The sequence below is a fragment of the Osmerus eperlanus genome, chromosome 26, assembly GCF_963692335.1.
Source record: "Osmerus eperlanus chromosome 26, fOsmEpe2.1, whole genome shotgun sequence".
NCBI lineage: Eukaryota > Metazoa > Chordata > Actinopteri > Osmeriformes > Osmeridae > Osmerus > Osmerus eperlanus.
Window position 1 is genome coordinate 10,088,903 of NC_085043.1, and position 24,993 is coordinate 10,113,895.

At 45.4% G+C, this 24,993-nt stretch overlaps 5 protein-coding genes across 6 annotated transcripts in view; 2 read left to right on the forward strand and 3 right to left on the reverse strand.

The window, feature by feature from the left end:
• Positions 1 to 81: 81 nt before the first annotated feature.
• Positions 82 to 3,767, reverse strand: ttc4 (tetratricopeptide repeat domain 4). Its single transcript, XM_062452953.1, has 10 exons — positions 3,431 to 3,767; positions 2,993 to 3,110; positions 2,757 to 2,918; positions 2,564 to 2,641; positions 2,332 to 2,456; positions 2,127 to 2,213; positions 913 to 1,151; positions 715 to 799; positions 457 to 539; positions 82 to 358 (listed from the first exon to the last, which is right to left on the reverse strand). Exons 1-10 carry the CDS (start codon positions 3,539 to 3,541, stop codon positions 259 to 261), a joined length of 1,188 nt encoding a protein of 395 aa, XP_062308937.1. The 5' UTR covers positions 3,542 to 3,767; the 3' UTR covers positions 82 to 258.
• Positions 3,768 to 3,997: 230 nt separating this feature from the next.
• Positions 3,998 to 6,503, reverse strand: pars2 (prolyl-tRNA synthetase 2, mitochondrial). The gene is made up of 3 exons (XM_062452951.1): positions 6,348 to 6,503; positions 5,164 to 5,729; positions 3,998 to 5,059 (listed from the first exon to the last, which is right to left on the reverse strand). The coding sequence occupies exons 2-3, from the start codon at positions 5,713 to 5,715 to the stop codon at positions 4,178 to 4,180; spliced, it is 1,434 nt and encodes a 477-aa protein (XP_062308935.1). The 5' UTR covers positions 5,716 to 5,729; positions 6,348 to 6,503; the 3' UTR covers positions 3,998 to 4,177.
• dnai4 (dynein axonemal intermediate chain 4) lies at positions 6,092 to 12,987 on the forward strand. 2 transcript variants are annotated; one of them, XM_062452947.1, is made up of 18 exons: positions 6,092 to 6,573; positions 6,650 to 6,743; positions 6,966 to 7,134; positions 7,224 to 7,405; positions 7,557 to 7,663; positions 7,830 to 7,986; positions 8,102 to 8,241; positions 8,468 to 8,647; positions 8,944 to 9,126; positions 9,224 to 9,378; positions 9,881 to 9,967; positions 10,113 to 10,264; positions 10,572 to 10,729; positions 11,200 to 11,324; positions 11,397 to 11,495; positions 11,597 to 11,823; positions 12,091 to 12,244; positions 12,659 to 12,987. In XM_062452947.1, the coding sequence occupies exons 2-18, from the start codon at positions 6,694 to 6,696 to the stop codon at positions 12,707 to 12,709; spliced, it is 2,376 nt and encodes a 791-aa protein (XP_062308931.1). In that variant the 5' UTR covers positions 6,092 to 6,573; positions 6,650 to 6,693; the 3' UTR covers positions 12,710 to 12,987. The 2 variants fall into 2 exon arrangements, with proteins under 2 accessions (XP_062308931.1, XP_062308930.1); XM_062452946.1 differs by having other exon boundaries at positions 6,092 to 6,743.
• Positions 12,988 to 15,264: 2,277 nt separating this feature from the next.
• insl5a (insulin-like 5a) lies at positions 15,265 to 17,381 on the forward strand. Its single transcript, XM_062452592.1, has 2 exons — positions 15,265 to 15,491; positions 16,840 to 17,381. Exons 1-2 carry the CDS (start codon positions 15,317 to 15,319, stop codon positions 16,983 to 16,985), a joined length of 321 nt encoding a protein of 106 aa, XP_062308576.1. The 5' UTR covers positions 15,265 to 15,316; the 3' UTR covers positions 16,986 to 17,381.
• A 6,013-nt stretch (positions 17,382 to 23,394) lies between these two features.
• sgip1a (SH3GL interacting endocytic adaptor 1a) overlaps positions 23,395 to 24,993 on the reverse strand; it is a 2,437-nt gene continuing 838 nt past the window's right edge. Inside the window, exons 2-4 of the mRNA XM_062452277.1 lie at positions 24,590 to 24,654; positions 24,039 to 24,203; positions 23,395 to 23,693 (exon numbers count right to left, since the gene is read on the reverse strand). Of these exons, the coding sequence (XP_062308261.1) occupies positions 23,671 to 23,693; positions 24,039 to 24,203; positions 24,590 to 24,654 (253 nt within the window). The 3' untranslated portion in view covers positions 23,395 to 23,670. The remainder of the gene's footprint in view (positions 23,694 to 24,038; positions 24,204 to 24,589; positions 24,655 to 24,993) is intronic.

Genomic DNA, 24,993 nt, shown 5'->3' on the forward strand with positions numbered 1-24,993 from the left:
AAAATAAATGTCACTGTTTGATTTCATTCATATCCTTAGATATCATAAAATACAGATCCACACAAGATATGACAGAAACACTTCATTTAGTAACTGTTTATGTTTTTGCAGTCTTTAGTACACTGATTAACCCCAATATTTGCAAAAGCAAAGAAGGGGCCCAATATCAGCCATGATGGATGACACGAATATGATTTCTTAGAATAACACCCAGCCTCTGAGATAGACAGACCTAAAAAACACCCAAGGAAGTCCTCTTCACAATCGATGCAATTTTTTCCCAGATAAAAACTGCTTAAAGAACGAGGAGTCCTTTACCAACACAATGAAGCTTGGACTTCCGGCTTTCACAAAGTACCTGGTAAAAGAGTTTGAGATAGGTGAGACAAAATACATAATACAAGTCACTTCATACTGATGTCCTGGAGAATCAGATTAAATGTCCTGTCTAGTTACCTTTTATGCTGTAGGACTTTAAGGAGAGATTGTTCTGGGTCCACCTGGTGCAGTGACTCTTTCTCATAATCTTCAAAGAACAGCTGGGAGGAAAAGTTTAAGTGCAGTTAAAACCCACAAAAAAAATAATATGAATTGATCACACACAGAAATTGTCTCGCAATTAGTAAAGAGTAAAACATAATTACTAACGCATCTGTTGATCTGTTATTTTGCAGACTGTTGCAGAAAGAGAACTGCAGTTAAAACACTACATACCTCTAGATTTTGAGGAAGATACTTTCGATCCACATCCCAGGGTGGCAGTTCTTCACCAAACATGACAGCCAGATGATCTACAAAGCTAACAGTGGGAAAGCAAGCGTAGTTCGCAGTTTAGTGATGCGTACAAAAATATGCGTTAATATTGCACAAGTCGACCGAGGACCAAATGAAACGTCAGTAGGAGAAACAAACCTTGAGGACTCCCTGAAGGCTGAGATGAAGTCTGTCTGCTGGTGTTCAGGGTACAGGAAGAGGACCGGCCACTGCAGACTTCCCTGCTCATCCAGAGACACTCGCACCCCTGTGGCCTCCTGAGAGCCCAGCCCATCCAGGTCCAGCCCTGCCATCTCTGCAGAACCCACATCCTCGTCCTCGCTGTCAGATCTGCGCTTCGACGGCTGCTTCGGCTTCAGCAGCTTGATGCCTCGCTCCTATATGGAACAGACAGGTGTTACTGTGATGCTCCTATATGGAACAGACAGGTGTTACTGTGATGCTCCTATATGGAACAGACAGGTGTTACTGTGATGCTCCTATATGGAACAGACAGGTGTTACTGTGATGCTCCTATATGGAACAGACAGGTGTTACTGTGATGCTCCTATATGGAACAGACAGGTGTTACTGTGATGCTCCTATATGGAACAGACAGGTGTTACTGTGATGCTCCTATATGGAACAGACAGGTGTTACTGTGATGCTCCTATATGGAACAGACAGGTGTTACTGTGATGCTCCTATATGGAACAGATAGGTGTTACTGTGATGCTCCTATATGGAACAGAAAGGTGTTACTGTGATGCTCCTATATGGAACAGACAGGTGTTACTGTGATGCTCCTATATGGAACAGACAGGTGTTACTGTGATGCTCCTATATGGAACAGACAGGTGTTACTGTGATGCTCCTATATGGAACAGACAGGTGTTACTGTGATGCTCCTATATGGAACAGACAGGTGTTACTGTGATGCTCCTATATGGAACAGACAGGTGTTACTGTGATGCTCCTATATGGAACAGACAGGTGTTACTGTGATGCTCCTATATGGAACAGACAGGTGTTACTGTGATGCTCCTATATGGAACAGAAAGGTGTTACTGTGATGCTCCTATATGGAACAGACAGGTGTTACTGTGATGCTCCTATATGGAACAGACAGGTGTTACTGTGATGCTCCTATATGGAACAGACAGGTGTTACTGTGATGCTCCTATATGGAACAGACAGGTGTTACTGTGATGCTCCTATATGGAACAGACAGGTGTTACTGTGATGCTCCTATATGGAACAGACAGGTGTTACTGTGATGCTCCTATATGGAACAGACAGGTGTTACTGCGCTGCTTCCTGACCAAATGATACGGTACCTGTGAGAGGTGGTTTTCATTTCTAGACAGACTCACCTTGATGGCAGCCAGCAGGGTCTCTTTCTCTCCGCGTTCTCTCTTCTCTTTCACCTTCGCCTTCCTCGCGTCTCTCTCCAACGCTCTCTAAACCATCAAGAAAACCATTTTATTCTTTCTCCTAAAAACATGGGACTTCTCCTGTAACCCAGAAGGACAAGGATACTCACAAAGAAGGCATGTGTCCTAGCTTGGTATCTCTTACTTTCTGTTTATCTGCAGCAGCTCTCAGTTCCTGCAGCTTCTTGTCTTTAGGCTGCAGCCTGAGCCCGTCTTCAGACCAGTGAAAGGCCTCGGTGTAGTGCCGCAGCTCCATGAAGCACTGGGCACCTGTGTAGACACAGGGAGAGAAGGTCTACACAGGTGCTTTACCAACAGGGTAAACCTCGTATAATATAACTGTGGAAAGTCAATGCAATCCTTGTCAGTGTCGAAACCTCGTATTAACGCTTTGAGATGATCTGGTTTGAGCTTCCTTGCAGCTGCAGCGTCATTCAACGCAGAACGCATGTTACCTGTGGAACGAGGGTGCAGGTTAGAGCTACCTGGGAACTGCTGGATGATGGGAGTATATGAGTATAGAGTATATGAGTATAGATTTATATGGACACTTTGAAAACAGATCTTTACCCAGATGAAAGTGTGCTGCTGCTCTGTTTGTGTGTAGAATGGCATTTAGGTTAATGTCCGCGCAGTTCTTTTTCAAGCCCTCTGTGTAGGCCAAGATAGCCCTTTTGTAGTTCTTCTCTTTGAAATACGCGTTCCCCTCGTCTTTCAGAGCCTCTGCATGTTCTGAGGAGACAAGGACATTCAGTTAGCCTGTTCAGTAAAGAAGGCACATTCCCTTTTATTTTCAGCTAGCATACCTTCGGGAGATCTGTCGTCGTCGTGGATTATGGACTGTATACAAGCGAGTTCCGGGTGTGTACTGGAGTCTATCACGTCAGGTACACTTTTCATGAACATCGGCACTCTATCAAATTCCTACACATAAGAAAGAAGACATAAATGCGCCATGGCGTCATCTCAAGTTAAACAGAGAGTAGGCTGTCTGGGCAGTATTCCAGAAGGCCTGTAATGCGACATACCCGGGTAAATTAACTGACACACAATGTTGTGGAAACTTACTGGCAATATTGCCAACATATGTTGCTACTATGCTGGGTGTCAGCTGGGGAATTAATTTACCCGGCATTAGCGTTACATGCTTTCTGGAATTGCCCCCAGCTCTGCTAGGTTGCTGGCAAAAGTCAACACCACACGCTGTTTATAGGTTTATACATGCTAAATAATACATTCCTTACCTCTTCCCAAGTACTTTCGTTAAACCCATTTTTATATTTTTCTTTCTTGAATTTGTCCATGAACTCATCCATACCATCGTCACTGTCATCTCCTTGTTGTAGCGAAGCCATTCTGACAGCACTAGCTAGCTAGCTAACGTTACTTACAGCCAGGAACCTGATTTCTAAATGACCAGCGTGATTATAGTATCACAGTACGTTAACATTGATACAAGTAGCCACCTAAATATCCACGTGGCAGACAAAATGTTAAAAATCAGCTCTCGTTTTTCCAACCCGCAGTTATTTACATGTGGGTGAACTAGCGTTACATCAAAGTGTATCCGAGCTGCACTACTATTTCCCTGTGACAGTTCCGGACACCGTTCCCAAATATGCCAGTACTGAGTGCCACTGCGGAACTCTACAAATGTTGTACTGATTTGGATCGTTACATATTGGCATTTCATCTCTACTCTTGCTGCAAAACTGTGTTTATTTCTCTCCGAATTTAGCATTTTCACTATTTTGACATTGAAATGTGCATAATCTATCAAACGGAAAAAAGACACAAAATACAACATTGGATACAATAGAACCATGTTTTACTTCTGACATTTGACAGTTATCCTTTCACGCCCCCATCCCTTTAAAGAAACGTAATGCACGTTATTCCAGCTTCCAACATACAAATATACAGTAGACACATTCAACCACCATTCAATGAAAGAGAACCACAGTCAAATTAAGTCCTGATACACGTCAAAATCAGACTGTTTCCACAGCTCTGAGTAAGTCTACCAGGCCATCCTTACTGAGGTAGAGTTTTTCACCAGTCTGCTGACAGATCACCTCATATCTAGGGGTCTCCTCTAGAGCACTCTGCCCCACCACAACCACATATGGGTACCCCAGTCGACTGGCGTCCTTCAACCTCTTACCAATAGTCATCTGGGTTCGGTCATCTAGCACCACCTCTCCTCTCAGGCTGGGCAAGGTCTCCCGCAGTTGTTGGACCAAGTCATCAACCAAGTCAGTTACACTGTCCATCTTACTACCCCTCTTAGGGGGTAAAATACAGATCTGGTATGGGGCTATCAAGCCGGGCCATCGAATACCTTCCTCTGTTGACATGACTTCGATGGCTGCAGCGAGAATCCGGGTCACCCCAAGTCCAAAGCAGCCCATCTCGGTGACGGCAGACTTGTTTTGGGTGTTGGTGAAGGAGGCGTCAAATATACGTGAGTACTTTGTGCCGAGATAGAAGGTGTGGCCCACCTCAATTCCCTTCGACTCCACTAGTGTGCCTGTCTGACACTGAGGGCAGTCCGTCCTGTCAGGAGCCACCGTCTCCACGTTGGCAGAAAAGGAGCACGCTCCACACACCAGCAACCGGTCCTCTCCAATCTCCGCCGGCAGCTGGAACTCATGGGAAAGCTTTCCTCCGATGTTACCCGTGTCAGCTTGGACCTGGACGCAGGGCAGGCCCAGTCGAGAGAAGAGCCTGGCGTAGGCCTGGCATACCGACTCGTACGTCTGGTAGGCGGCCTCTTCGCTCGCGTCAAACGAGTACATATCCTTCATGTAGAACTCCCGTCCCCTCAGCAGTCCGAAGCGTGGCTTCGGCTCGTCGCGGAACTTGCGGGTTACCTGCACGCATCGAAGCTCGATTACAGCGGTTCTACGACACGACCACAACGTGACTGAAGAATCTAAAGTGTGATTACGAGCGTGGTGGTGCAGTCAGCGTGTACCTGGTAGAGAAGCAGCGGGAGCTGTCGGTAGGACAGGGTTCCCTGGGACGCTAGCAACTCTGTCACTGCCTCTTCGTGGGTGGGTCCGAGGCAGTACTCTCCCCCGTGACGGTCGCGCAGGCGGAAGAGCTCCTTCCCCATCAGATCCCAACGTTCGCTACGCCTCCACAGCTCAGCTGAGCACAGGCTGGGCATGTCCACCTTCTGACCTCCGATACCCTGCATTTCCTGGTCGATCAGCCTGACCAGTTTCTCCATGGCGCGCACTGTGGCCGGGAGGTAGTGGTAGCAGCCAGGGTTGGAGGGGTGGATGAGCCCAGCCTGCTGCATCAGTCGTTGGCTTTTGCAGGTCGTCTCCCCTGGAGCCCGGCCCTCCTGCCCCACGTCACGGAGGTTTGAGGGCTGAAAGAGACGGGAGACCAGGAGAGGGGGGCGGCCGGGCTTCTGGTCAGTGTGGGTGGAGAGAGGAGCATGGCCCGCACAACCTCTGCAGGGAGTGGTTAGGGTCCTGGGTAGATGGGGCAGGATTTTCTGCCACAACAGGACCCTCATGGCTGACTAGTACCCTGGAAGAAATACATCGAATCGAAGATTTTAATTCAATATCTAGAAAGTGCACGTCAGTAACACAGCGGTATTGTTTTACTATTCAAACTGGGTGACGCATGTTCACAAACGCATCTTAATGACAAGGTCAACAAGTCAGGTGGCTGAGCGGTTAGGGAATCGGGCTAGTAATCAGAAGGTTGCTAGTTCGATTCCCGGCTGTGCCAAAATGACGTTGTGTCCTTGGGCAAGGCACTTCACCCTACATGCCTCGGGGGAATGTCCCTGTACTTACTGTAAGTTGCTCTGGATAAGAGCGTCTGCTAAATGACTAAAAATGACTAAATGTAACAAGAGTCGAAGATGTAGACGGTGACATTGACTTCCAGATTAAATTAGCTAACCATCAAAAGTCAACCTTTTAGCCAACATGTATGTGCATTTTAAAAAGCTAGCTAGTGTTACTACAGTTTCTATTTCCCCTAGAGGGAAAGCTAGGGTTAGCTTTGTAGGGTGTCATCTAGCTGGTAGCAATAAACAGTGACATCTAGCTTGCCAACTCACAGCAGCAGATCGAGGCTAGTATTCATTCAAGTCAGATTCATTCAGACTACTAAATAAGTTAGACAGCATCTCACCTTGAAACCGACTGACAGTGCAAAATACGTTTTTATTTTAAATGTTACAGCTTACAAAACATTAACGAAGACCAGAACATAAAAGTCCTTAGCATTTACCTAGATAGCTAGCTCTACATAACGCTGCCATTCTTGTCACATGGTTTTTGCTCTGTTTACAGCTCTGGTGTTTAGAGCTAGCGCTACTAGCACCACCTAGAGGTCTGGAGGAACATCTGTTACTATGGTAATCCTCAACAAAAATTAAACTTCTAGCTACTCTAGTAGAAGTGCAAGAAACGAGCTTGATTATTTCTAACCAGATACATGAAGGTTTTTCTGAGCCAGCAACGAATTGGTGTACAGCATGTCTACCACCACAGCCAAAATGAAGAAGCCTACTCTGAAAATAACACCGTAAGTCATCACCGACAGTCTAAAACATTGACACATGCAAACACATCAAGCTGCTTATTTAGTTGTACTGTTAGTGACATTGTGAAACTGCATCTACAGTACTGTAGCTAGCTAGCCTAGACATGTAGCTAACGTTGCTATTGGCTTTTGCGTGTGATTTGTGACTTTAAGACAATATATATAATAGCAAGAAATGTGATCCATACACATTGTACTTTTCAGGTCCTCCAGAACAGTAAATGCGTCAACTTCAGGAATACTTCGGGTCAACCACAGTACAACCCGTACAAAGAGTGTCACCGCCTCTATTAGCAGAAAGAGTTTCAGTTTGGCCAATGACAGTAAACTCATTGATAAAAACTCTGTTCAAACACCAAAACACATCGTTCAGGTAACATGGCAACGACTACCATGTTGAGGTGTGGGGCTGTTAGAGAGACGTGCATTCAGACATAATATTACGCTCCTCTTTTTGGACAGGTATACGATGAAAATGGCAAAGATGTTACCCCACAACCCCTCTACCAGCCCGACCCAGGTCTCATACAGCCTAAACAGAGCAAAATCTTTGCTACCGACGCATCTGGCGGCACTGTTTCAGACTTCTTCTCCACGGCTTACCAGACAACCGCCAACGCAAGCTTTGCTGGGCCCTTTACCAGGTAGCCAAGCTCGGACTTGAGCATACAATTTGCAGTGGCTTTCTCACCATGGAAGGTTTGAGTCGCAAAGTCTAGTATTTTCTCATCTATATGTTGGACAACTGTTATTTAGACCAGTGGACCACTGACATACTATATTAATGTGTTCCAGGTCAGTGTTCGGTAGCAGCACAGTTTCAAGGTCCAGCCTGTCCACAATGGAGTCAATGAATGAAGAGATCGAAGATCCATCGTCTAAAAGAGACATCAGTACCTCAGGTTACTGATATTTATATCTATATCGATTCCGTTTTTTTCTTTTATCAGATCAACAATTGAATGAAAGACACATGGCGACCACACAAACCCGCAAAGAACAGGCACAGTGACTTAAATGACCGCTGAACATGCTACAATCATATAAATCAGGTGTTTCTTCCGCCAGATGTCCAGGTGAGGAGGGAGGAGGTCAGGGAGCTGGTGGGGGAGGAGATGCTGGACGATGTGGTGGAGCTCTACCTCACCGAGTCAGAGACTCTCTGGATGCTGGACATGCCGGTGGTCTCTGTGTCTGTGGACTCGGAGGAGGCCGAGGACGTCAAGTAAACATCCGATGGCTTCTCATACTTCTCCGTGTTCGGTGTTTCGCCCGATAGATCATTCTTGAATTTACAATACAAGCAACGTAATGTCACACTCCCTTATTCTTATCCGAAGAAAGAGAACCGCCCTGTATGAGGAGCTGTGCAGGAACCGGATTGGAAATGACCAGTTTGTGGAAAGATCCATGCAGACGTTCAATGGAGCGCCCAAAACCAAAGAGGTCCAATGTGAGAGCATCGATATGGTGGATGCAGGTTGGTAATGATGATAATAATGCGTTCTTAAACTCCCTAGGGTCCCTCTGCGTCAGTCAATCTGTCATTTCAATCTATGTCCCCTTCACTCTCCTGAATCTTCCCATCTGACCCCTGACCCTAGTGCCCCATCTGACCCCTGACCCTAGTGCCCCATCTAACCCTAGTGCCCCATCTGACCCCTGACCCTAGTGTGCTCAAGCCTGTTCTGCCTCTGCCTCCGCAGCCTGCATGGCCTCCTGCTGGGATATGTACGACTCCTTCTGCTTGGCGGATGGAGTGGGTGAGGCCGTCCAGAAGCCCAGTTCAAAGGACTTGATCTGTCCTGAGACCTTCTCTCACCACAGACTGGACACTGTTCACGGGCCTGAGAGGACTGTGTCGGTTCTCGGCACCACCAGTATAGGTAACACCAGATGCAGCAGGTCTCCAGAGGCCTGTTCACGCTGCCCAAACAAACACCGACAGTTGTTGGGTGTGTCGGTGTGATGTGATACGCCTGGCGGTGTTTGTTGGGGCAGATGGAAAATGACAGTTATCTGTCTAAACGTTCTAAACCCGACAGCCAACAGGAGAACGTTTGGTGTTTGTTGGACATTGTTGGGGCAGTGGGAACCAACCTTAAGACATCATGTACAGAAGGGCTGAGTGGAGAGGGTTTCACATTCAGGTAGGGTTCATAGCATGCCGTGTTTTTTCCAGCTAGCACCTCTTCCCAGACCGAGATGGAGACCTTCTTGGTTCCTACGGATGACGAACCGGACCCTGAACTCATTCTCCAGTCTGAGAGCTTCCAGCAGGATCTGTTTGTGATGGAAAGGATCGTTCTGGAGAACATTTACCAGCCCAAGCTTGCTGCATACAGACAGCTCCCCATACTGGAAGGTGCAACAGTTACTACTCTGTCAGCACAAGCTAACACAGACCAAATAGAAAATATTATTGAAAATAAAATACTAAACGGTGGCCTTTCATTGTCCAGATGAAGACCTTCTGCTGAAGACCAAGGCAGCAGGGAGGATGGAGGAAGATGAAGAGAGTTCGCTCACCCCGGCGCTGGAGAGACTCTGGGCCTTTAGCTGTGAGCTCACAGCTGGCCGCAACGTCAGTAGCATGGCCTGGAACAAGACCAATCCAGTAAGCTCCTCTCCTCCTCTCTGTCTCCCTCTCCTGTTATACCGAGCCTTGGTAGTGAAGCTACGATGCTACCATGGAGCAAGGCAGACTGCAACACGTTTTTTAAGTTTCCCCAAAAAAGTTCAAAGCTACATGAGGACTCTACTGTACTCTATTGTGCTCTGCTCTACTTTACTCTACTCTGTTTTAGGCTTCTCTGTTCTCCTCTCCTTTCACTGTGTGTGTGGAAAAAAAGATTTCAAAAGGTTGAAAAAATATTTTCAAAAAAACATTCCTCCAAAAAAGATTTGAAAGGTTGAACATTCTTTTTCGAAAAAAGGTTTTGAAAAAAAAACCCACACTTCTTTCCTTTAACTTGAGTGAAAACGTGTTGTCAGTACTTGTCAGTTGTCAGGATTCTTTTTAAACATGAGTATCTGTATTTCTACTTGAGTGAAGGACGTGTGTACTTTTACCATCTCTGGCTGTACAAAGTGTAAAGTCAAGTTGTCTTTACCAACAGGACCTTCTGGCTGTGGGGTATGGACAGTTTGACTTCAAAGACCAGAAATCGGGCCTAGTCTGCTGCTGGTCCCTGAAGAACCCAACGGTGTGTGTTTGTGTCTGCTCGGTGGTTCTGTGGTAGTGTTAGTGTACGCCTCTCCCCTCTGTGGTGCTGTGGTAGTGTCAGTGTACGCCTCTCTCCTCGTGCTTCAGTTAGGCTAACTGCTAACAGGGGCTTCTCTCATCTGCAGTGGCCTGAGAGGGTCTTTCACTGCGAGAATGGAGTTACCGCCCTGGACTTCTCAGCTAGCAACGCTAGCCTGCTAGCCGTGGGGATGCACGACGGAAGCTTGGCCACATATAACGTGCAGAGCAGAGACGAAACGCCCACCACTGACACCACGTAGGTGCTCAGAGAGTCTTCGGTCTCCTCCACGCCACCTCTGTGTCCTTATGTCCTTATGCAGTACTTGTCTTTGCCACCAGGAGGAGTGTTTTCCTCACAAACGAGCCGTGTGGTTTTATGTTTTATTACCAAGCCTGTGATATCAATGGAAAAGCCAATTAAATGACTTAACTTTTCTTCTGGCACCTCCATTCTTAGTATGCAGACTACACACTAAAAAAGGGTTAGTAACGCAGTATGCAAACTGCCACGTTCCTTCCATCCTGTCTCTCTCCTGACATCAGAAGTCTCTGTCCCTGTGCAGTGACTGCGCCCACAAGCACACCAGCCCGGTGTGGCAGGTGAGGTGGATCGACAGTGAGAGGGGCCCGTCGGGGGAAGATAAGGGGGAGAACCTCATCTCCATTTCCGCCGACGGCAGGATCAGCAAGTGGTTCCTACGCAAAGGCCTCGACTGCATAGGTCAGTAGGTCATAGGACATATATCATATATATGTATATAGGAGTCAAGTGGCTAAACGGTTAAGGACTTGGGCTAGTAATCAGAAGGTTGCTGGTTCGATTCCCGGACAAGGCACTTCACCCTACTTGCCTTGGGGGGAATGTCCCTGTACTTACTGTAAGTCGCTCTGGATAAGAGCGTCTGCTAAATGACTAAATGTAAATGTATATCAGAAGGCTGTTCTCTTAAGCACTGGAACATCGTCAGTTATTTATTTCAGATATGCTTTAATTCACTTCAGATCCGTTTTATTTACATGAATGTGTTTGAGGCATGGCTAGCTCATTAGCTCCCAGTGTTTGAGGCATGGCTAGCTCATTAGCTCCCAGTGTTTGAGGCATGGCTAGCTCATTAGCTCCCAGTGTTTGAGGCATGGCTAGCTCATTAGCTGGCTTGGTTTGCGCTAGTCCGTGTGTTCTGCCTCCCGTAGACCTGATGAAGCTGAAGAGGACAAGGAACGAGAAGACCAAGACGCATGTTGGCGAGAAGGAGAGGAAGAGCGAGGCTCTGATCTCACGCCAGGCGCCAGGTCTCTGCTTCGACTTCCATCCTATGGTGAGATCTCCAGACAGTTTTTTGTCGTTATCTTTTGTTTGTGTCGGTGTGAAGACCATGCTTTGCCCTCAGGACTACAACATTTACCTGGCAGGCACAGAAGAGGGCCACATTCACAAGTGCTCCTGTTCCTACAACGAGCAGTATCTGGAGACCTACTCTGCACACAAGGTAGGCCCAAGCCCTTTAACGCCACACAGTAGCCACCGAAAGGGATGAATTGAAAGGGTAATACGAGACTTCGGTCCTGGTTCTGTTTGACCCGTGGCTAGGGCCCCGTGTATCGGATCACGTGGTCTCCGTTCTGCGAGGACCTCTTTCTGAGCTGCTCGTCTGATTGGACCATCCACCTGTGGAGGCAGGACCTGCTGGAGCCAGTGCTGAGCTTCCCCTCCACCCAGAGGGCGGTCTACGACGTCATGTGGTCCCCCCAGTGGGCCACCGTGTTCGGAGCTGTCAACGATGGCAGGGTGGAGATCTGGGACCTGGGTGCTAGCATGTGAGAAACTAATTGACTCCCCCTCCCTCCATCCCTCCTCTCTCTCGCTCTCTCTCTCTCTCTCTCTCTCTCTCTCTCTCTCTCTCTCTCTCTCTCTCTCTCTCTCTCTCTCTCTCTCTCTCTCTCTCTCTCTCTCTCTCTCTCTCTCTCTCTCTCTCTCTCTCTCTCCTCTCTCCTCTCTCGCTCCCTGTCTCCATCACCTGAATCAGCTCTGATCTTCCATCCTACGTCATGGTCCGTTCACCAACCTCCTGTGCTCTCCCCCAGCCTGGACCCCACCGTGGTGAGCCTGGTTGGCCCGGGGGTGAGGCTGACCTCCCTGCTGTTCGCTACAGAGACAGACTGTGTCCTGGTCGGGGACAGCGACGGCCAGGTCAGCGTCTACCAGCTCAAGAACTTCAGCGTAGGAGAGGGCGACCAGGTGAGTCCTGGATGAACATGAGGCTCCAATACCAGCGCTTCTCAAACGTCTGTTAGCCCTTGTTTCAAAAACAACCTCATCTCCCTGACCTCCCTGAAGTTGCTTGACGCCCCTCAGTTTGAGGGACCTCTGCCTCACACACGGTTTATCTTTCGATTGAAAGCATGCAAACGTACGTCGTTATATATATCTGACGATTACATTATCTGCAGCTTTTGCTCTTTCAGACAGAGTGACTCCTTCAGGTGTGTTATCATTACAACGTGCTTTCAGCTCTTCTCTGTGTGTTAATGACCTGATATTGCCAGCCACATTTCCTGTTGAGGGACAGTTTGACGTGGCGTCTCCTCCGTCAGGGGGTGGCTGAGGAGCTGCACTTACCTGCTGAGCTGATAGCCTCCTCTTTCTTCTCAGGTAGACACATTAGAAGATATAATCGGCTCCACCCTAGCCAGCCAGCTGTGAGAAGACAAAACACACACACACACACACACAGGTTAATGTCCCCTGAACTGTCCTGAGCTTTTCTCATCCACCTTCTGAGTAGTTTTCCTCATTTTTTTTATCCCCAGAGAAGCGGGGCGGCTGAATGTCTCGTGTTAGTTGCACAATCCGATTATGGAAGACTGCAACAGCAGGTTGTGGTCTGCTGTCTTGGTTTGATATGGGGAGTAAAAAAAAAAATTATAACAAAAATAAAGCAATAACGGATAACCAGGAAACAATTCCATTTCCAATGTTGTCTGTTGAGATCAGTTTCGGGTTTGTTTTTCTCTCAGGGTTTAGTTGATGTGAGACTTCTGGCCATGGCTTGGCGTTACTGTGTGTTAGACAGCATTGTATTGCTCACTTCCCCTCTCTCTCCACGCGGCTCGTTCACCAGAGCGCCGCTTCTTCCCTGTGAGGAAGGAGGTTGTCTTTGACGCCGTTCTGCTCAGGGGTAATGGAGTATTTAGCCCGTTTACTGTCTTTAGCACACACACACACTTTACACACAAACACCTTACACACACACACACTTTACAGCATGCACCTCATTCCACCCACACACACGTTAAGACGGTCATTACACAGGCACGGTCCTTCCCCAACATTTAACCTCGCCGTGTTGAAAGTGATCGTAAAGGAGGTGCTGTTCCAGCAAACAGAGTGGAAGCAGAGCTTTATGAGTCTCAACAGGTGTGAGGATATGAAATCTTTGTCCAGTAAGTTTGTGGTTTGTCCTCTTCTTAGGGTGGAGAGATAACTGACTGCAAAAGTCTCAGACACGAATACAAACAAATATTTACATTTATTAATTTAGCAGACGCTTTTATCCAAAGAGAGAGCTTTACAAAGTGCATAGGTCACTGATAATAACAACAAGATAGACCCAAAAACATTGCGGGTAGCCAAAACATGAAGCACATATTGTGAACAACCAAAATAAGTGCCAAAGGGAAGAACCACAAGAGCATGTAGTTAAACAAGTTACAATTAAACAACATGAATTGCTATAAGTGCAAGTGTACCTGTAGAAAAGCAAGCAGCAGTAAAAATATTTCACAGCGAGTACAACAATTTTAATTAAATATATATATTAAAAAAAGGAAAGCAGAAATGCTTTTAAGACAATGAAATGAAGACACTTCAAACATTGCACTTTTATACAGCAGCACAAATACAGAAGACCAAATAAATTATATTTTAAGACACTATTCGTGTAAAAACTCTTGGCAACTCTCATTGGCAGCTTGTCAATCATGTTCTCATACTTTCCTTGAGAATGAGTCTGAGCAAGATAAGGTGAGCACGTTCTGTACACAGCCTCCAGCACAAGATTTTCTTGGATTAACTAACCACTAATATGACCACTGACTTTCAAATTAGATCGAACATTTATGAAACTTGAATAACAAGAAAATTAAATTGCATCCCACTACTCGCTCTGGATAAGAGCGTCTGCTAAATGACTAAATGCACTACCTCCACAAACCTGATGTAAGATTAAAACCAAATGTTTATTTCAAAAGATAAAAAAATATAATAAGAAGAATACGTGTAATCATACTTTACTATTGTCATAGTCATATAATAATGTCTCATACTTGAAAATACTAGTTATTTAAAACTTTTGTCTCAATTTATCCTCTTTCCTTTGTTTACTCAAAACCTTTCAAAGAAGCCCTGTAAAATAGCCTTCTTGTTTAGTTTTTCTAATTTTAAACAACTCCCCACACACACACCACACACACGCCAGGTATACACACACACTCCCCAGAGCTTCCAATATCGATCCCCACCACTGCATTAGCAAGTTTCCTGCCTCTTCACAGGGGAACCCTCCTAGCATGTTGTGGTCATGTGACATCATTTCACTCGAGCCAAACACGACTATCATGTCAGGGTTACGTGGGAGTGCCACATTATACCGTCAATAAACCCATAATGGCTATGATGGAAGGTCAACATTTACTTGTGTTTTTGTAGCTCTAAACTGGGACAAAACGCTGTTAAGGGGCCTCAAATTTGACGACCGGTCCCTGAAAACACAAAACATCTGTTTAGCCGAAGGGCATCACTGCACGTCACCTATTAAGGATTGCATCAAATGGAAGGTTGCTGTAATAAAGCTGTTTAAATAGAGGGGTCGGAGAGCCTCGTTTGTCTCTCGCAACAGATAATTGGATTGGGTTTTGGTGCAGTAAAGAAGTAATTACCTGATTGAAATCACCCTCTTAAGACTCCAAATGCTGATGGCGTGGCGGGGAGGGCCGGATGCACAGAGACATCTGACTGGAAATGACCGGTTGTGATGGTGGGTGGGTGGGTGGATGGGTGGTGAGGAGAGATGGAGAGATGAATGGGGATGGGCCAGGAGGGTGAGACAGTCCTTCACAAACAAGTTAACAGGAGGAAGGTATATATTGAGGGAAGTCTTAGACCAGAGCAGAACTCCGCCTAGTTGCTGCCTTGACAAGACTGAGACGAAACCTTGAGACGAGACCAGGAGTTCCTCCGGACGAGAGCGTGGACGACCGGCGAGAAGCACAGCGAACAGTTCTTCCACAACCAAACCGTGAGACATCCAGGATGCGTGTGTCGGCGGTGCTGCTTCCCCTGCTGCTGTGTGTGGTGGTGGGGGTGAGCCAGGTGCAGGCGGAGGTGAAGGCGGTGAAGCTGTGTGGAAGAGAGTTCCTGAGGGCTGTGGTCTACACCTGTGGTGGGTCTCGGTGGAGGAGGCTCCTCGCTGACCCTGAACTGGAAGGTAAGCTGGCGCTCCTCACATTTACATTACATTTAGTAATTTCGACGACGCTCTTATCCAGAGCGACTTACAGTAAGTACAGGGATATTCCCCCGAGGCAAGTAGGGGGAAGTGCCTTTGCACGGCCGGGAAGCGAACCGGCAACCTTCTGATTAATAGCCCGATTCCCTAACCGCTCAGCCATCTGACTCCTTACAGTCTTCTTGTTTTCTGTTTTCTTTTTTGACAAATCTGATTCGACGCTCTCTTTCCTTCTGCTCTTGTGATTTTTCTGTTTACGATCCACCTTCATCACCTTCACATGGGTTTAATGTTCTTTATCTTCATGTTCATCTACTCAAGTTCAACAACTCCTTGTGTTTCTAACCCTCTGACTAATTACTAAATAGTTGTGATGCACTTTTTAGTCTGTAAGTTGATGTGGCATCTCTGCGGACTCCTTTCACCTCCAGGGGGCCGTGGGAAGGGTCAGACTGGCCGTTGGGAGAGTCGGGAGATTTCCCGAACGGCCGGTCAAACGGTCGCGGCATAATGCAAAAAAAAATATATATATAATAATACTGCGTTTTAAAGTCCCGGGTCGTTTTTCAGTCCCAGTCCAGACCTAGCCTTGGGTGTGTGTGTGTGCGCGCCGGCATACATGCAGCCTTGGTGACTGGGTCTGCGTTCTGATTACTCAGGAACTCGCGTCTTATCTGATTGTGTTATCCCATCATGGGAGCAGAGACACAGACACAAGCAAACCCACTTAGCTCCTGTGCCCTGCTCGTTATCACCAGCTAGATGAGCTGCCAGATGACAGAATGCATGCTTCCATGTAGACTTGTCCAGTAGGAACTCTGACCAGCAATTACAGCCACGCACAAGAGTTAACCAAAACTTGATGTACACCGGAAATACTCAGGAACCAGCGAGCCAATGTACTGACTCAGTGAGTCATATGCATGTATTTTGACCCAGACCCAGACCCCAAATAATACAGAATTATTTATTTTCTGCTGTAAAATGTTTCCGATTTTTGATTGGAGTTGTGAAGCAACAATGATTTTAAGGTTACATTCAGGGAGTCAGGTGGTTGAGCGGTGAGGGAGTCGGGCTAGTAATCTGAAGGTTGCCAGTTCGATTCCCGGCCATGCCAAATGACGTTGTGTCCTTGGGCAAGGCACTTCACCCTACTTGCCTCGGGGGGAATGGCCCTGTACTTACTGTAAGTCGCTCTGGATAAGAGCGTCTGCTAAATGACTAAATGTAAATGTACATTGAGTCCCATCCTCAACCAGCACTCCTCAGGTTCCAGACGTAACTTCCACGAGTGTACGTGTGCTAACCGTTCTGTTGTCGCCTCCAGATCTGGCCAACAGTGAGCAGGGGAGTATGGAGAACCTGGGCACCACTTTAGGGTCCAACCTGAGCCGACGAGACATCAACAACATGCTCACCACCGTCTGCTGTCAGGTGGGCTGCCGCAAGAGTGACCTCACGTATCTCTGCTGAAGCCCGGGGTCGGTGTGACCCCCCTCCACCAACACCCGCCTACCCACTGCCTGAACCCTCATCACAGATTCACTGTCATCTTTGCCAAGCGCGCTCTGCCTTACCTTACACCTAAGGCACATTGTTTTAAACTGTTTTCGTGAAATCGAAACACTTGCACTAGGAGAATCAGGAATCACGTAGAGCTTTAAGATTGTGAATACTTGTTTTGGTGGGGATAGCCTATAGAGATTAGACTAGTTCTGTAGATCATTGATGATGACCGTAGCACTGCAAGAGATGAGAACCAAAGTTGTGAATTCATGGATTTTCATCTAGTTTTAGTCTGTATTTCATATAGTTTTGTGAGCACTGTATTTTTTGCCAGGCTAAATAAATGTTCTAACTTATACTTGGTTTGTGAAGTGAAATCTTATTATTGAGACCACATGGTTAAAGTAATTCACTGAATACTCCATGTTTTAAATCAGTATGAATGGTGGAGGATCATTCTCCTCTCCTGCGGATTTAGAAGATCTTCTGTTGGCGCTATGCGACCCAGATAGCCAAGAAGCTGAAACTTTGAAAAGTGTTTACGTTGTCTTATTTAATTTGAGAAAAAAACACACATACTAACCACTTTGCTAATTTCATCCAAAACACAAATGCTAACCCCTTTGCTAATTTCCTCTCTGGTAATTTCATCCAAAACACACATACTAACCCCTTTGGTCATTTTATCCAAAACACACATACTAACCCCTTTGGTCATTTCATCCAAAACACACATGCTAACCCCTTTGCTAATTTCCTCTTTGGTAATTTCTTCCAAAACACACATGCTAACCCCTTTGCTAATTTCATCAAAAACACACATACTAACCCCTTTGGTAATTTCTTCCAAAACACACATGCTAACCCCTTTTCTAATTTCATCAAAAACACACATACTAACCCCTTTGGTAATTTCATCCAAAACACACACATTAACCCCTTTGGTCATTTCATCCAAAACACACATACTAACCCCTTTTCTAATTTCATCAAAAACACACATAATGACCCCTTTGGTAATTTCATCCAAAACACACATGCTAACCCCTTTGGTAATTTCATCCAAAGCACACATACTAACCCCTTTGCAAATGTAATCAAAAACACACATACTAACCCCTTCGGTAATTTCATCCAAAACACACACATTAACCCCTTTGGTCATTTCATCCAAAACACACATACTAACCCCTTTTCTAATTTCATCAAAAACACACATAATGACCCCTTTGGTAATTTCATCCAAAACACACATGCTAACCCCTTTGGTAATTTCATCCAAAGCACACATACTAACCCCTTTGCAAATGTAATCAAAAACACACATACTAACCCCTTTGGTAATTTCATCCAAAACACACATGCTAACCCCTTTGCTAATTTCATCAAAAACACACATACTAACCCCTTTGGAAATTACATCAAAAACACACATACTAACCCCTTTGGTAATTTCATCCAAAACACACATAATGACCCCTTTGGTAATTTCATCCAAAACACACATGCTAACCCCTTTGGTAATTTCATCCAAAGCACACATACTAACCCCTTTGCAAATGTAATCAAAAACACACATACTAACCCCTTTGGTAATTTCATCCAAAACACACATACTAACCCCTTTTCTAATTTCATCAAAAACACACATAATGACCCCTTTGGTAATTTCATCCAAAACACACATGCTAACCCCTTTGGTAATTTCATCCAAAGCACACATACTAACCCCTTTGCAAATGTAATCAAAAACACACATACTAACCCCTTTGGTAATTTCATCCAAAACACACATGCTAACCCCTTTGCTAATTTCATCAAAAACACACATACTAACCCCTTTGGAAATTACATCAAAAACACACATACTAACCCCTTTGGTAATTTCATCCAAAACACACATAATGACCCCTTTGGTAATTTCATCCAAAACACACATGCTAACCCCTTTGGTAATTTCATCCAAAGCACACATACTAACCCCTTTGCAAATGTAATCAAAAACACACATACTAACCCCTTCGGTAATTTCATCCAAAACACACACATTAACCCCTTTGGTCATTTCATCCAAAACACACATACTAACCCCTTTGGTCATTTTATCCAAAACACACATACTAACCCCTTTGGTCATTTCATCCAAAACACACATGCTAACCCCTTTGCTAATTTCCTCTTTGGTAATTTCTTCCAAAACACACATGCTAACCCCTTTGCTAATTTCATCAAAAACACACATACTAACCCCTTTGGTAATTTCTTCCAAAACACACATGCTAACCCCTTTTCTAATTTCATCAAAAACACACATACTAACCCCTTTGGTAATTTCATCCAAAACACACACATTAACCCCTTTGGTCATTTCATCCAAAACACACATACTAACCCCTTTTCTAATTTCATCAAAAACACACATAATGACCCCTTTGGTAATTTCATCCAAAACACACATGCTAACCCCTTTGGTAATTTCATCCAAAGCACACATACTAACCCCTTTGCAAATGTAATCAAAAACACACATACTAACCCCTTCGGTAATTTCATCCAAAACACACACATTAACCCCTTTGGTCATTTCATCCAAAACACACATACTAACCCCTTTTCTAATTTCATCAAAAACACACATAATGACCCCTTTGGTAATTTCATCCAAAACACACATGCTAACCCCTTTGGTAATTTCATCCAAAGCACACATACTAACCCCTTTGCAAATGTAATCAAAAACACACATACTAACCCCTTCGGTAATTTCATCCAAAACACACACATTAACCCCTTTGGTCATTTCATCCAAAACACACATACTAACCCCTTTTCTAATTTCATCAAAAACACACATAATGACCCCTTTGGTAATTTCATCCAAAACACACATGCTAACCCCTTTGGTAATTTCATCCAAAGCACACATACTAACCCCTTTGCAAATGTAATCAAAAACACACATACTAACCCCTTTGGTAATTTCATCCAAAACACACATGCTAACCCCTTTGCTAATTTCATCAAAAACACACATACTAACCCCTTTGGAAATTACATCAAAAACACACATACTAACCCCTTTGGTAATTTAATCCAAAACACACATAATGACCCCTTTGGTAATTTCATCCAAAACACACATGCTAACCCCTTTGGTAATTTCATCCAAAGCACACATACTAACCCCTTTGCAAATGTAATCAAAAACACACATACTAACCCCTTTGGTAATTTCATCCAAAACACACATACTAACCCCTTTTCTAATTTCATCAAAAACACACATAATGACCCCTTTGGTAATTTCATCCAAAACACACATGCTAACCCCTTTGGTAATTTCATCCAAAGCACACATACTAACCCCTTTGCAAATGTAATCAAAAACACACATACTAACCCCTTTGGTAATTTCATCCAAAACACACATGCTAACCCCTTTGCTAATTTCATCAAAAACACACATACTAACCCCTTTGGAAATTACATCAAAAACACACATACTAACCCCTTTGGTCATTTAATCCAAAGCACACATACTAACCCCTTTGCTAATTTCCCCTTTGGTAATTTTATCCAAAACACCCATACTAAACCCTCTACAAACACCTCATGGATGTAGAATAAGTGTACAATACCAAATAAAGAGTAACGTGCATTTAAGTTGTGACAGTGTGTGTACTCTTGTGTCATGATGGCTGAAATACAAGTCAACCAATAAGAGAGTCCTCTACACATACACAGTCCAGCTCATCACTTTTATTGGTTTGGAAAGAAGCAAACTAAGATTTCTCAGTTCATCTTAAACATTGTATGTACAAACACAGCTTGCACATGGTTGAGAAAAACGATAGCTATACCTAAAGCAGTCTTAGCACACAAACACACTCTCCTCTCTTCTCTCACGGGAAACATCAGTCCAGCACATACCTGCAGCACTATATGCAGACATACATAATTTTATACGGTAACACTTAACTTGAATTGTCCAGAATTTGTAGTATGAATATTACTGATGTTATTGTGGTAACTCTTTCGATTGATGACATGGGTTTCAAGGAAAGTGTTACCCACTTATCTTCTACAGAGATACTTCATACCTTTCATCGACTACCTTGAATAGAAAGGTCTACTTCGAGGTTGTTATGTCTGCTCAGTGCAGTGCTCTTGGACACTTGTGTTTCTTTAAGGGTCTATGAAAGGTGCTTGGTAGCACAGATATATTTTCTGCTGACATAGTCATGATGCCTACATATAGAGACCTTAACTTATACATCTGACACATTTTTGTTCTTCATGTTAAATATCAGAGCATCCAGGAAGTTATACATCAGCACAGTGTTCTTCACATGAAACAAGATTTATTTTTTGTATTTTTTTTAACGTAATTCTTTTGTCCGTTTAAAAAATATTCAGCTTATTCTTTCTTTGAGGACAGTCTGGACACACATAAAATACAAAAAAAGCATTTTGGTCATCTAACCTCCCTCCAAAACCGCATTCATGTCATCTCACAGAGACCAATATCATATGCAAAATAAAGCCATGGATTTCAAGCACTGGTTTTACAGGGGGCGTGTTCATGCTGTCGATGCAGTATAATATGCATCCAAGGAGTTCAGGAAGGAACACATTGAGTAGGATGAAAACGGGGTGTAAAATTGTCAAAAGCTGACAATCCATGTTATAACTATAGGTGACTAAATAACACTGCTTTCATAAAGCATGACACATCCAGTTATATATCTTCTTTACCCCCAACCCATACATAGCTCAAATCTTCTGTTGCACTTGAGTTAAAAAATTATATCTGAAATAAATTCAAAAAATTATACCTTATACTGTACACCGGTTACCCAACTACACAGATAACAAAAAAAGGAATTCAAATATTTAGACCTTTAAGGATTCTAAAGTGTGATACCATTCAAATTCTATTCATATACAGAATCACATTTTTTTTTACAACAAATCATTGTCATCAATAAATAAAAATAGAATGTTGTAATGTACTCTGAAGTCTAGCACTGCTGTCCCAAGAACAGAAAGGCTATTTGACAATACAAGGAAAACACCAAACGCCCTTTAAGATATATATTATCGATTTAAAATGACACTTTGTACAGTTTTTTTTTTTATATGGGAAAATTTTTTCTTTTAAATATTGCAACCAGGATTTGATTCATCATTGCAGCTGCCAAACAACTCAAGCATCTAAAGAAGTACTAGATATTCTGCTGATTTGATTGAGTGTCCAGTGCACAACCAGAAGAGTGTGATCACTTGAGGGTCTAATTGAACCTTTAAGCTTTGACCCTGTTTTACCAGTTATCAGTTCAAATATGTGCAAGCTGACTTCACAAAGCCAGGAGCATAAAGACACCAATTCCCAGAATCCTGTGCTGCTCTAAACATCCTATCACAAGCGTGCATGCTGCAGCCTGCAAACAATTCATCTCCACATACTGGAAGTGAACTGTATGTCGTGCACGTACGCTGTCTCTCTGGGGTGCCGATGTGTGTGTTTGCGGTCGTACTGTGTGTCTGTGTGTTCGCGGTTGAGAGTTCGGGCAGCTGCAGTGACGGGTAAGAACAAGAGGTCTAAGGGGGGAGGGGGGGAGGGGGCAGTGGAGGTGGGGGGGGGGTGGAGGTGGGAGGTGGAGGTGGGAGGGGGGGGTGGAGGGGGGAGGGGGGGTGGAGGTGGGAGGTGGAGGTGGGAGGGGGGGTGGAGGGGGGGGGGGTGGAGGTGGGAGGGGGGGTGGAGGTGGGAGGTGGAGGTGGGAGGGGGGGTGGAGGTGGGAGGTGGAGGTGGGAGGGGGGGGGTGGAGGGGGGAGGGGGGGGTGGAGGTGGGAGGGGGGGTGGAGGTGGGAGGTGGAGGTGGGAGGGGGGGTGGAGGTGGGAGGGGGGGTGGAGGTGGGAGGGGGGGTGGAGGGGGGGGGGGGTGGAGGTGGGAGGGGGGGGTGGAGGTGGGAGGGGGGGTGGAGGAGGGGGGGGGGTGGAGGTGGGAGGGGGGGTGGAGGGGGGGGGGTGGAGGTGGGGGGTGGAGGTGGGAGAGGGGGGTGGAGGTGGGGGGTGGAGGTGGGAGGGGGGGTGGAGGTGGGAGGGGGGGTGGAGGTGGGAGGGGGGGTGGAGGGGGGGGGGGTGGAGGTGGGAGGGGGGGGTGGAGGTGGGAGGGGGGGTGGAGGGGGGGGGGGGTGGAGGGCACCAGGTGTCCACCTGCAGCAGTACAGATGTTCTGAAACGAGAACGTTATACAAAGACAACACACCCTAAAACGGTCCACGACTCTAAATGCAAGTTATACAATACTGCTGGATCAGGCTGGTCTGACGCGAGGGCTCATACAAGGTTGTGAGGCGTCTGTCTGTAGCGAGGTGTGTCTGTAGCGAGGTGTGTCTGTCGTGAGGTTTGTCTGTCGCGAGGTGTGTCTGTAGTGAGGTGTGTCTGTAGAGAGGTGTGTGTGTAGTGAGGTGTGTCTGTAGTGAGGTGTGTCTGTAGAGAGGTGTGTCTGTAGTGAGGTGTGTCTGTAGCGAGGTGTGTCTGTAGTGAGGTGGTTGGGGTATTGGCTCCACTGTTCTTGTCTATGTCACTCTTGGCCCGATGAGATGATCTTCAGTGTATGTATTCAGTAGTGTTGTTCAGTAGCGTGGGTTAGTTGTCTGCCAAGTATTTTCCTAAGAAAGAGGTAAAATAAGGTGGTTAAATTCAGTATTTTATTTCAGTGGTGTTTTAGTTTGTGTGAGTATTGTTTTAAGTGAAAACAGAGAATCTTCAGTGCAATCATAACTGACAACACAGGAATACATTCAACGCCTACGAACGATTCCCTGACGGTAACCTTCAGACTAGCTTTGTCGACTCCCTGGCAGGGGCGTAGGTTTCATTACACGCTTCATTGCAAACCGGTCCCCTCCAGCTTTTCCACGAAACAAAATCACACGTCTGCCTCAGTTATTTACAAAAAAAAACCTCCCGCCCGTGTGAGAAAACAAAGCCAGTCCCCTGCTTCCTGGACTCACCTGCAGCGAACCTCTTCTTGATGAGAGAGAAGCGGTACCCTGGGCCGGCCAGCTCGATGTCGCAGCCTGAGAGGGTGCAGCCCTCGCTGGTGAACTGCACGGCCAGGGGAGAGGGCTTGCTAGGACCCTCCGACAGCTGGAAACGGGCCAACAAGGAGCCCACGCCTGGGAGGAGGGTCACTCAACGTCAACACACACACACACGTTCACGCAGAGGAACAGTAGGTGTTGCCAGTATTTTGTTGTACATTTTCTACATTTTATCTTTATCTTTATCACACACACACACGCTGTGAAGCCACAGGCAGCCAAACGAGGCTGACCCATAGATCAGAGACGTTTATTATGTTTACTGTATGCACTTGCCCACCAAAGTAAATTCCTGGTTTGTGACCACTTACTTGGCGATTAAACACTATTCTGATTCTGATGTTGAGTGTTCTCTTGTTATTGTGATTGTAATACCCTCTTCTGACAGCAGGTGGTGACAGTGACACACTGGGGTCTTTTATTATTAGTGACATAATGCTTGTGTCTTGTGTTTGCTTTACCTCCATTTTCGGATTTCTGGGAAATATCCGGAATCTTCCACAGGATCCTATGCTGTTCAGCATTCCTAGAACAACAAATTGAAATGAACCCCTCGACTCTTTGTCGCCACAAACAAGCATCTCATTCAGACGAGAGAGAGAGAGCTACAAAGAGAGACAGAAGAGACCCAGACAGGAGAGAGAGAGAGACAGAGAGAGAGACAGAGAGAGAGAGACAGAGAGAGAGAGAGAGACAGAGAGAGAGAGAAAATAATTGGAAAGAAGTTACACTAAAGCAAAATAAATTAGAATGCTATTTGAATCTAAAAAGACAGTACACAATGGCAGAATACCTGATCCCTGTGTCTGAACCAAAAATAAGGAAGACATTAACTAAATACAGACTCAGTGAGCACAGCCTGGCC